This window comes from Solanum verrucosum, unplaced genomic scaffold (genome assembly GCF_900185275.1).
Source record: "Solanum verrucosum unplaced genomic scaffold, falcon-dt-bn FXZP01000103.1, whole genome shotgun sequence".
Taxonomy (NCBI): Eukaryota; Viridiplantae; Streptophyta; class Magnoliopsida; order Solanales; family Solanaceae; genus Solanum; species Solanum verrucosum.
Window position 1 is genome coordinate 3,268,120 of NW_026020048.1, and position 12,659 is coordinate 3,280,778.

At 33.0% G+C, this 12,659-nt stretch overlaps 2 protein-coding genes across 3 annotated transcripts; both read left to right on the forward strand.

The window, feature by feature from the left end:
* Positions 1 to 2,566: 2,566 nt before the first annotated feature.
* On the forward strand, positions 2,567 to 5,685 carry LOC125822176 (5'-adenylylsulfate reductase 1, chloroplastic-like). The gene is made up of 4 exons (XM_049501558.1): positions 2,567 to 2,790; positions 3,185 to 3,340; positions 3,453 to 3,579; positions 4,335 to 5,685. The coding sequence occupies exons 1-4, from the start codon at positions 2,715 to 2,717 to the stop codon at positions 5,356 to 5,358; spliced, it is 1,383 nt and encodes a 460-aa protein (XP_049357515.1). The 5' UTR covers positions 2,567 to 2,714; the 3' UTR covers positions 5,359 to 5,685.
* Positions 5,686 to 7,522: 1,837 nt separating this feature from the next.
* Positions 7,523 to 11,541, forward strand: LOC125822174 (uncharacterized). Of its 2 annotated transcripts, none has more exons than XM_049501557.1 (4): positions 7,523 to 7,585; positions 7,873 to 8,503; positions 8,597 to 9,591; positions 11,446 to 11,541. In XM_049501557.1, the coding sequence occupies exons 2-3, from the start codon at positions 7,876 to 7,878 to the stop codon at positions 9,472 to 9,474; spliced, it is 1,506 nt and encodes a 501-aa protein (XP_049357514.1). In that variant the 5' UTR covers positions 7,523 to 7,585; positions 7,873 to 7,875; the 3' UTR covers positions 9,475 to 9,591; positions 11,446 to 11,541. The 2 variants fall into 2 exon arrangements, with proteins under 2 accessions (XP_049357514.1, XP_049357513.1); XM_049501556.1 differs by lacking the exon at positions 11,446 to 11,541 and adding an exon at positions 10,260 to 10,559.
* The last annotated feature ends 1,118 nt before the right edge of the window (positions 11,542 to 12,659 follow it).

Sequence of the window (12,659 nt, forward strand, 5' to 3'; positions counted from 1 at the left end):
GGAAACGTAGGTGTTGGCTGTAAAAAGGAGTGAAATCTTTATGTATCCTGAAGATTTTATTAATTGGGGGAATTAAGGAATTTTTGATGTTTTTTAAAAAAGAAGAGATAAATGGATATTAAGGTAAGTAAAGGAGTGTAGTTAAGTAATTTTACCTAAAAAAAAAGAGAAGCAAAATAGCGTTCATTTTTTATTTTTTTGTTAAGATGAATTTCAAGTTTGAAAAAGTTGTTTCCATAAATTTTTAAGGGAAAATTAGCTAACTAGTCAAAATTCCTAACATAATTATTAAAAATATCTACACTTTAAAATAATCATTTAAAATATTGTAAAAATTTTAGCAAATAAAGTGTATCCATCATATTCTCTCTCATATTTTTTCAATTTAATTTTTATCTCTCTCATATATAGCAAATTATATGTTTATAATTATCCTCTTAAAATAAATCTTATTTTCACTCTCTTTCAACCTCAATTTTCACTCTCCTTCCACCTCACTTTCTCTCTATTCACTATTTTTATTCCCCTCTCTCCGTCCAGATTCTTTCTTCTTCTTTTTTTCAAAATGAAAAAGAATTATACAAAAGATATGCATCAAATTATCATTTGATCGGATAACTTCTTATTGAGTTTGTATTTATTAAGTTCATATTAGTATATATGCATCAAATTATCATTCGATCGTATAAATTCTTATTGAGTTTGTATTTATTAAGTTCATATCAGTATTTTTTAGTTTTGATTTGTATATTTTGAGTCTTTATGTATTTTTGTTTTACAATATAAAATCGTTTATTTAGTAAATTTTCTTTTGGGTCTGTATTTCTATTAACCTCACTACTATTTAATTTGTGTTCATATTGATATTGTCAGTTGTATTTTTCATATGTCAATTATATTTTCAGAACATTGCATTTCTTTGAATGAAATTATAAGCGAATTAAATGATATATATTCTTACTTAAATTTGTATTCATACTAATATGTATGTTGTATTCTTTATATTTTAATTGTATTTTTTAGTAATATTGTATTTATTTTAACATATTGTATTGTATTCATGTGCATTCAAATCATTCATTTTGTATGTTATGTTCAAGTTCAATTATTAACTAGATTTGTATTCAAAATAAATGTATTTTGTATGTTGTATATCAATTATTTGTACTCATATAGTTTCATTTTAACTTTTGCTTAAACAGAAAAAATTGTATTCTAAACTGGATTTTGTATTTCAAAAATTGTATTCTAAAGTCGTTTCTTAATTGTTCATCAAATTAATTATTCACTTTTATTTTTAACTTTTGATTTAAACAAAAGTTGTATTCTAAACTGATTTGTATTTCAAAATTTTCTTCCCAAACAGAAAAATAGAATTTAATCGAATTCACTTCAACATAAATTGAGTAGTATCAATGGAAATTTAATAATTGATATTGGAGAATTTGATGAAGAAGAGGGATGAGTGCTATGCGTTTATTTTTAAATTGGTAACTTATGAAAATTTTAAGTGATTTGTTCTTTTTTTTAAAAAAAAATCTCTCCGCTAAATTTCTCATTTTTGTTGTTATATAAGTGTATTCTTTTAATTAAATCAAATAAAAAAACATAAATCAAATACATAACAAATTAAAATATTGACATTTTTAATAAATATTGAAAGTCAAATAAAAAAACATAAATCAAATACATAACAAATTAAAATATTGACATTTTTAATAAATATTGAAAGTGTGGCTAAGGAATCCTATTAAATGCTAAAATATAGACATTTTGAAAAAATTTCCCAAAATTTCAAATACCCTTGTTTCATTTTTTTCCAAATATTATTTCATTTCGAACACTTTTTTATGTTCAATGCCCACTATTCATCAACATTCAAAATTTAGGCAAAAAAACCAAATCCCTCAAATATAATCAGATTATTTTCCATATCAAATCAAGTAAAATAAATCACTAATCAATTTTTTTCAGAGTTGATTCTATTTATAATTTGATTTAATTTAATTTTCGATTCAATTTTGTTCACCTCTACATACATATATATATATATATACAAGTTTCACCTTTTTTCTATCTATTTGGTATACATGATAATGGTAAATAAAAGATCTTTTAATTCCGAATCAGTTATCAAAATGGATTTTGTAATGCATGTATACTTATCTTTCATACCATATAAATAGCAAAAAGTTTATACTAGTACTTGATATTGAACCAAATGATTGTGTTGATATAAACTTTCCCAAAATATACAACTGGAGCCACAAATCTTAATTTCTCAAAATAAAATTATTATTATTATTACATTAAATTAAATAAAAAAGAAATCTAAACCAGAATCTAGAGAAACTTTTGACTGGTGTGAAATGACTATTCTCTCTCCACCACGAATCCTCCTCTCACTTTCTCTCGCCGGCCCGCCACATGACCGAAGGGCTGAGGTACATTTTGACGATCAACCAATGAAATCACGCCACATCAGACTCTCATTCAAATCCCAAATCACGTCCAGGTTCAATGAACCTAGAAGAACGCCCTGTCTCAGGTCCCCTTTAATACTTCTCACCATGATTTCCTCTGTGTTCAACACACACTCACGGACTTCTTCCGATCACCATCTTCCTCTATTTTTCACAAAGAAATTTAGCGGTTTCTTTGCTGGAACAAATCTTTCTTTGTGCCTGTGAAATCAATCTATCTGTGTTGTAGAAATGGCTTTGGCTTTCACTTCTTCATCTGCAATTCATGGGTCTTTGTCGTCATCTTCTTCTTATGAACAACCCAAAGGTAGCCTTTTACTTATTCCTTCTAAAGTTTTGATCTTTATCCTATAATGTGATAATTTGAAGCATTTTAGCATAGGGGTCTACGGATTTTTGGGTTAATTTTATTTTTTATCAATTTAGCATCTGGGTTAGTGTATTCTTCTGTTATTGTTTCAGATTTCTGCTGTATATGATTAGTTTCGAATTTCTTTCCTTGCGTGTGATATATTTGGGTTGAAAATTGATCTTTTGCTCTCTTTTTTTCCAGATTTAAAGTTTCAATTTTTTATCCCTATGTAGTTGAATTTGATATTTTCCGACAATTTTGCATCTGGGTTCAAATATTCTTGGGTTCTATTTCATTTTTTTTTGGATTTATTATTTATATATTTGTGCATTCTGTTTGGTGTTTGCAGTATCCCAATTGGGTACCTTTCAGCCATTGGAAAGGCCTCAACTATTGTCGTCGACTGTTTTGAATTCTCGGAGGCGTTCGGCAGTGAAGCCATTGAATGCTGAGCCTAAGAGGAATGATTCAATAGTTCCGTCAGCAGCTACCATCGTGGCTCCTGGTACATGAAATTTTCAATATATGTCCTTGCATGTGTTCGTTTTTTTGATGATGTTGAAGGATGGTAAATGACTCTTGGGCTGTGTGTGTTTGCTTTTTTGGTGAATTTGCAGAGGTAGGAGAGAATGTTGAGGCAGAGGACTTTGAGAAATTGGCTAAGGAGCTTCAAAATGCTTCCCCTCTTGAGGTTATGGACAAAGCACTAGAGAAATTTGGGGATGACATTGCTATTGCTTTCAGGTACAGTTTGTTTTAATCTTGCTTTAGTGTGAGCCTAGTTTCTGTTCATAAGGATTTAGGTTGTATTGTGTGGATGATGTTTTCTGTGATGTGCACAATAAATGTTGAAAAACAATCAGATGCTTCTTCTAACTAGGGAAGTGTAAGGTGTTTAGGGATGAATAGTTTCATGATTTGGGGACAAAAAAATGTTTAGTCATCTAAACCATTAAACCTATACTTATGATACTTATTTCTATTTCTTAAATTTCATATTCTTATATGTTTGATTGAGCATTTCCATATTGACATCACATGAGTGTTTAATGCTTATAAGCTAGGCTAGAAGACTATGAGTTTTAGTATTTGAACCAGTCAGGAAGTATTTGTTTTATGTTACATGTGAACAACACGATAAAGAAAAATAGTAAGAGTGGATTGTTGTGATCCTTGCTGATCTATTTATGGACTTTTGCAAAAATTGCTCCTTGATCAATGCCAAGGGGAACTTGTTTTGCTTTGTGACATTTGCTAATTTTATCTTTTTCACTTGATAGTCTATATTTCGTTTGAAATTTTGCTATGGGTGCCTTGGTGAATAAGGCATATTGTTTTAAGTTCAGCGTCCTGATATGTGAGCTATTTTACTTGTCTGTCAAAAATCAGATTCATTTGAGAGCTGTCTTTATTGCTCTATTTTATTTTGTAGCAGAATGATGATTTTCCAAAGTGATTTTGTCCCTAAGCAGCTCTTTGATGATTTTCTTATGTTGCAGTGGTGCTGAAGATGTTGCTTTGATAGAGTATGCACATTTAACTGGCCGACCATACAGAGTATTCAGCCTTGATACTGGGAGGTTGAACCCGGAGACATACCAATTATTTGACACAGTGGAGAAGCACTATGGCATTCGCATTGAATACATGTTCCCTGATTCAGTTGAAGTTCAGGCCTTGGTTAGGACCAAAGGGCTTTTCTCTTTCTATGAGGATGGCCACCAAGAGTGTTGCCGTGTAAGGAAGGTTAGACCCTTGAGGAGAGCCCTAAAGGGCTTACGTGCCTGGATCACAGGTCAGCGTAAAGATCAGTCCCCTGGAACTCGATCAGAAATCCCCATTGTTCAGGTGGACCCTTCTTTTGAGGGGTTGGATGGCGGTGCTGGTAGCTTGGTGAAATGGAACCCCGTGGCTAATGTGGACGGAAAAGATATTTGGAACTTCCTGCGTGCCATGAATGTGCCTGTGAACTCATTGCATTCACAAGGATATGTATCCATTGGATGCGAACCTTGCACAAGGCCAGTCCTACCAGGGCAACACGAGAGAGAGGGAAGATGGTGGTGGGAAGATGCCAAGGCCAAGGAATGTGGCTTGCACAAGGGCAACATCAAGGATGAAAGTATAGATGGCGCTGTCCAAACAAATGGTACTGCTACCATTGCTGATATTTTTGATACCAAGGACATTGTTACTTTGAGTAAGCCTGGAGTAGAGAACCTACTAAAATTGGAAGACCGAAGAGAGCCTTGGCTCGTTGTTCTTTATGCACCTTGGTGCCAATTTTGCCAGGCAATGGAAGGATCCTATGTTGAATTGGCTGAGAAGTTGGCTGGTTCTGGTGTGAAAGTGGGGAAATTTAGGGCAGATGGTGACCAGAAAGCATTTGCACAACAAGAATTGCAGCTTGGCAGCTTCCCTACAATACTCTTCTTCCCAAAGCACTCTTCAAAGGCCATTAAGTACCCTTCAGAGAAGAGGGATGTAGACTCCTTGCTGGCTTTTGTGAATGCTCTTAGATGAAAAGCAAATGGTGTTTGATCAATCACCATTGTTTTGACAAAGAAGTAATACAAGAGGGAGATATGGGGGAGTTGTAGAATATAGTGAAGAATGGTGGCAAAGTGCACCTTCCTCTTTGTGCTTTCTAAGTTTCTTCTTGTATGGTGTTTTTGGTATATGGTTGCTCTCCCTTCTCCTCCTCTTCATTTTATTTTCCTTAGGTCCTACTTAGGACAAATAAGTTTTTTACTTTCCCATCATTCTCAAGTAGAGAAGTATATATGTCTGAGGGCTCAATTTTGTTGGTTGAAGCAAAAGTGTTTACTTTCTCCATCTTCTCTCATTCTTCTTCTAATTCTCTTATGTCTATAATTAAGAACAACTCTCTCTAACTTTTAATAGAGAATTCTCGGCTGTATTTATCCGAGTTCATTCACGCTATGTTTATTATGAGAAATGATTGACTTTTGTGGTGATTAAAATTAGCAACGGAAAAGGAACTGGAGAAGGTATATGATTATGTTGATATTTTTTGTTACAATGTCATCATAACTCATAAATATGGTGAGTGGGGGACCTGTCAAGGTTTAACAAAGGTTCACAATCTAGAACACCAAATTGAAGACCTATCAGATAAATGCAAAATTCAACCACACCAATAACGCTTGTGATAACGTGATGAGTATTTTTTTATCATTAATTAATCATAAATATAGAATTCGAGCCTTATTTTTGTCGGGAGAAAGCACTTTACCCTCTAATATGGTACTTCAATACTTGAAAAAGAAAACCAACAAAATTTTGATGATAAAAATTAACTGATATAGTTGCTTCTTTAATATAATAAATTTTTGCATATTTAATTCGAAACATGAAAAGAATTTATGTAAATATAAAATTGTGCATGGTTCAAATAGACAGAGAAAGTTTCATTAGAAAATTAAGACACCAATACCGAAAATGAGTTCAAGGAATAAGGTGGTATTTCCTAACAAGTCTTCATTTCATTTCATTTCTTGTCTCAATTTATGTGATACTTTTTTATAATTAAAAATATATATCATCTTTTTATGATTAAAAATATATATCATCTTTTTATGATTAAAAATATATATCATCTTTTTATAATTAAAAATAACTTATTGTTTTCTTGGGGAAAAGGTAAAAAATGTCCTTGAACTAAGTGAAAGGAATAAAAATGTCATCCGTTTATAGTTTGACTCAAATATGTCTTTATCGTCAATACTTTGGTTCAAAAATGCTCTTGCAGTCAATATTTTGGTCCAGAAATACCCTTATAGTTACAAAATGGGTCAAAAATACCCTTTTCCGAATATATATATATATATATATATATATATATATATATATATATATATATTTCTTTTTAAACACATCTTCTTCCTAAAATATTATTAAAGAACACTCTTGTAAAATCACTTTAACAAATAAAAATGTAGGAAATACTTTTTTCTTCTTAAACTCATTTTATCAATTAAAATAGAATAACTTCATGTATCCTTTTGATATACAATATATGCCATATTTATATAAGATCATAGTATATCCATCATTAGTTTATATTTATATAACGATAAAAATTAATGATAATAAAATAAGAAATATTTTCATTTTTTTTCTGAACTGAAGTAAGATAAACATTTGCTTATTTTAAAAAAATTATTAGAAAAAGAATGTGTTAAAAAGAAAATAAATAATATATTTATTTGAAAAATGAGCATTTTTGACTCATTAAATAACAATAAGGGCATTTTTGGACCAAAGTATTGACGGCAAGAGCATTTTTGGAACAAACTACAAACGGAGGGTATTTTTGTTCATTTCGCATAGTTTAAGGGCATTTTTTAACCAAAATATTGACGGTAAGGACATATTTGAGTCAAACTATAAACAATGATATTTTTGTCCTTTTCACTTAGTTTAATTGTATTTTTTATCTTTTTCCCTTTTTTTTTTTAAAAAAAAAAACAGAAAACATCGATGAGTATTAGTTGATTCACCTCCCATGTTCCCCACCCGACCCCCAATTTATGGTGTTAAAAAAAGAGACTATAAAATGAAGTTTTTGAAATTAATACCCCAAAAATCTTAATAGATCTTTAGCTCAAAACAATAGAACCCTAGGCATCCCATTGCAGAGTAGTGTTCGCCAAATTTTCCAGTTATTTTCCTTCTCCTTTCTCTCTTTGTTTTTGGTGTCGTCTGCTTCAATTTTCTTCCTCCTTAGGTAAGACTTAATAGTTCCGTTCAAATTTACTTTCCTCTCTTTTTTAAGCTCTTTTATCTCTAGATTTAGTTTGTGTTCATATGTTGTATTTATACTTTAGAATATATTATCGTCTAAATAGGTTTATCTTTCAGTTAGATAAGCTTTGTTAGTATTAAACTCATTGTGATGTTCAATAGTCAATACAGTATGCACTTCTCCATCACTTTTTCAAGTGCAATTAAAAGTTGTTTTAGCGAACTGATCCTTCTCATTAATTTGATCATTTTTTCTGCATTCCTTGTTAGATAATGGATGATAAAGTTGTTACTGTGGATGATCAAATTGTAGCAGAGCTTACAATCCCGGAAAATGTTGCCAAAGAATTATTACTTGTGTCAAACTCATCTTCTTTAGAAACGGCACTCGAGAAGCTGATAGAACTTGCCAAGGAGGAGGGTGGACGGTTAGATCTGTCGTCCAAGAATGTTGTCACCACTGTCCTCCATCTCTGCCAGTCTCTGTCATCTATCTCTTACCGTTACCTCCTTTTATTGTCTCTTAAGGTACTTAGAAATCTGTGTGCTGGGGAGATAAGAAATCAGAATGAGTTTCTTCAACAAAGAGGAGTTGAAATTGTCGTGGATGTTATTATGTCGGTAGGACTTACTCCTGATCCTGATTGTATGATTATTCGAGTTGGGCTGCAACTTCTAGGAAACTACTCAGTGGGTGGAGGAGAACGTCAATGTGATGTGTGGTACCAATTGTTTCCTCATAAGTTCTTGAAGATTGCTAGAGTTAGAAACCAGGAAATATGTGATCCTTTATGTATGGTTATTTACACTTGCTGTGATGGTACGGATGGACTGCTTACAGATTTATGTTCGGAGAAAGGGTTGCCCATTCTGATAGAAATTTTGCGTACTGCATCAGCCGGTAAAGACCAGTGAATTTTGTAACTTCTGATATATTCAAATCTTTTGTTATTTGATTATTATGGTAAGCTTATGCGTTCATACTCTTTTGCAGTTGGTCTTAAAGAAGTTTGGTTAAAGTTGTTACTCTCAAAACTTTGCATTGAGGGCTCCTACATCTCATCAATTTTCTTCAAATTACATTCATATCCTTCCGTTGAGAACAATGGTGTTGTTACACATGTAGTTGATCAATTTGTTATTGAGCAGTCTTATCTGTTGAGTACACTTTCAGAAATCTTGAATGAGCGAGTAGAGCATATTGTTGTTTCTCATGATTTTGCTCGAAGTATCTTTGGGATATTGAAGAGTGCTTCTGGGGTTGTTGATTTTTCAATAAGAGGGAAAAGTGATCTTCCAGTTGGGTCTGCTCCTATTGATGTTCTAGGATACTCTCTCACCATCTTGAGAGATATTTGCGCTTCTGATCACTTGTCAAGCTCTAAGGAAGAAAGTTCAAAGGATGTCGTGGACGTACTTGTTTCCTCTGGGCTTATTGAATTTCTTTTGAACTTGCTTTGGGATCTTGAACCTCCAACGACAATTAGGAAAGCAATGAAGCAGGATCAGATCAAGGAGGGAACAATATCTTCTTCATTTAGGTGTTGTCCATACCAAGGTTTCCGGAGAGATATCGTTGCCATACTTGGAAATTGTGCTTATAGGAGAAGGCATGTCCAAGATGAGATTAGGGATAAAAATGGGATCCTTTTACTGCTACAACAGTGTGTTATAGATGAAGATAATCCTTTCTTAAGGGAGTGGGGAATCTGGTGTGTGCGAAACCTATTGGAAGGGAATACAGAAAACCAAGGGGTTATTACTGATTTGGAGCTTCAAGGAACTGTAGATGTTCCAGAACTTGTTAGACTTGGGCTTCGAGTAGAAGTTGATCCCGTAACTCGACGCACAAAGCTTGTGAATTCCTCATGATATGTCAAGAAATGAAAGTAAAAGTTGCAACTTCTGGAGTTGACAAACTGATGTTCAGGAGACTTGTTTCTTGGTTTGCTTAAGATTGATTCACATATTCTGGAATGTCCATAAGAGGTAACACTAAACTTCATCTTACTACAATTTTAGTAATAACTTGTATTTTACCTCCTAGGTTGACAGGTTTCAGTTTGTATAATTAGTGGTAAAACTTAATATTATTAGACTTGTACTGTTTGAATTCCTTATGTATAAAATCTACCCATATGCCATTGAGTATTAGTAACTAATTTTCTGGAACTTCCATTACAATGGGCTCAAAAGTGAACCTAGTTGAGATTTCGTGATTGGTGTAGAGTTTTAGTGGTAGAATGAGTTAGATTTGATGAAAGATATCATGGGTTGCTAAAAATTTCTGATAGAAGTTTTGTTTTAGTTAAATGTTTATTGAAGTGGCTATATTCTGCTTCTTTATGGATACGTCCGCCTCTGGCGCTGTATAATTGTAAAATAATGTTGTATTACCAGTTAACTGCATTTCTTCAATGTTTCCAAATTTTTGCTTGTGGATCCTCCTTCACTTATTCATGCATATTCTCAACTGCATTTCTTCAATGTTTCCTAATTTTTGCTTGTGGATCCTACTTTCACTTATTCATGCATATTCAATGCTAGAGGCTATTTCATCCTGTCATTTCTGTTAGGAATCATTAGCAACTTTCATGTTCAGAGAAGTGCATCGACTTACTAATACCTGAGTTCTTATATTTATTTGTGCTCTCTAGGCTAGAGGTGGGACTCAAGAAGTACACTTCCTGCCTTTTACACCTGTCAACAAGCACACAACTATTACTTTCATAGAATTGATGGTAATTGACATAGGTTTAGCAAAGGTGAGTTGAAGAGATGAGCCATAGCTTGACAGTCACAAGACTTCTTACTACAAGAATAGTATGACTCTTAATTGGATGAACAACTGTACATCATATTAATTATCAAAAATGGGATTCTCCTACATACAGCTGATTAGTTTAGAATGTCTTAAAAGAGTGTCTACTGGCAGTTCTTGCTTGACCCAAATTAAAGGACAATTTCTCTAGATAGCTTTGCCGCAAATGTATTGGAACTTTTTTTTTATAGCTGTAATTATAAAATTCTGTTGCTCCACTGTTTTTAATTGTGCATTAGGATTCTAAAGACTTTTTATCCACGTGACCTGAAATGTCTTCAAAAGCATCCTAGCTTTTTTTTGTCCTGTTTTGGTCAATTCATTATGAACTTGACTCTAGGCTGAACTCATGAAATTCACTTGAGCAAAGCTTGAGCTTGATTCTCAGCTATGTACTTGGAACCACATAGTTCTGAGAGAATAAGAAATCTTCTCTTGTAATCTGGTTGTGATAAGATCATGCAACTTAAGAGGCCGTATACTTGAACTTTTTCCTGCCTGTATTTCGAGATAAGAAGTAGAGCCATCTCTCCAATTATGTCCTTGGTTAGAAGAGAACGTGGATGTTGGGTTGCAAGGCCACAATTAGACCAATAGAAGAAAATCATAAGCTTGAAGAAAAGAGAAAAGAACCCTTGGATGATGCAAGGATCAGAGCTTGTGGGAAAACTTAGATATCTTACTATCACTAGACCTAACATTACCTATGCTGTGGGAATCTCTCTTTTGTTGATCTCCACATTCTTTTTTATACTAGAAAGCACGAAACTTGTGATTTTACTTCTTGTCTGTTTCTGGAAGGACATATGTTACTTGTTTTATTGTGTTGCTCTCTTTTCCTTTGTTTTTTTTGCCTCAAAGGGGATGTATATCTCTTTATGGAGAATCAGTGGTGATAATGTATATAGGTGATCTTAGAAACAAGTATGCATAAGGATTAACCCAAATACTATTAAACTTCACTTCTTATGATTTGATAGATTGTGTTAATCATTAACTAATTACCTTAATTTTGTTGGCAGAGTACATTACAAACAATAAAGCAGATGGATTTGATACCAAGGAATGAAGACAGTGTTGAAGTCATGGAGGCTCAGAGTACATTACAATTTACAAACATTATTTCTTCTCTTTGAAAAATTGAAAACTCAAGTGCTATAAATAAAGGTCACTGTATTTTATTTCGGCGGAATGGTCTGGTGGACCCTTGTACTTGTATGTGTTTGTATTGTGAACCCTTCTACTTGTTCCTTTGTCATCTGAACCCCTGAACTCATCAAAACGCAATATTTTAAACACGTTTTTTACCACTCAACTGTGTGTGTATCACAAACGCCTGCCACGTAATTTTAAAAATAATTATAAAATGACACGTATGATTATAAAATGACACATGTATATATGGTCACTCCATGTCATTTTTCCTTTTATTATATTTGATTAATATACCTACACTTTCTCTTTCCAATTTTTATTTCTCTTTGCCATTGTCATTTGCATCTCCATCCCCACAATCTCATTTCAACTTTTTCTTATTTTCCTTACCCTTTTCCTTTTTCCAACCTCTTCTACTCTTTCCATTGAAGTAAAAAATGTTGGCACGATTTTTGGTTGTTCACAATCTCGTTGGAGTTCGGATTTGATTTTGGGTTATGTTGAATTGGGGTTTTGGTGGTGACCGATGGTGCTAAGGAAAAGTGGGGGTCTATTGAGTGGTTTGATGTTTCTAGTTGTTCACAACTGGCGGCGTTGTGAAAGTCGCAACTTATTGGCGGAGTTAGTTTGGGGTTTTTGTTGTTGTTGTTGTTGTTGGTTCTCATTTATAGTTGTTGGTTGAAGCTTGTCGGAAATGATGAGAACGAAGGTAGTTTGGTCGGTGAAGGTGAGGAGGACGAGAAGAAGGCAATAAGTTTGGGTTTGGTTTTGGTTTGGAACTGAAACAAGGGGTCAATGTCAAAAATTATTTGAGTTTTTTTGTTTGATTTTCAACTTATCTAGGTAGGTTTTCCAATTTATTTTCGAATTTATTTGTTGTTTAGTTTGGATTTGATCTCTATTTGTGTCTTTGTTTGGTTTTGGGGTTTTAATCAATTACATTGACTTTGTTGAAATTCTTTGGGGATTTTGCATTTTTGTGCCTAATGTTAGTGTAAGATATTTAGGTAGTAGTGTTATGCCTTCCATGGTGTTTTTCATAGAAAAAGAGAGCCGTATAATAACAAGAAACGATAGAGAA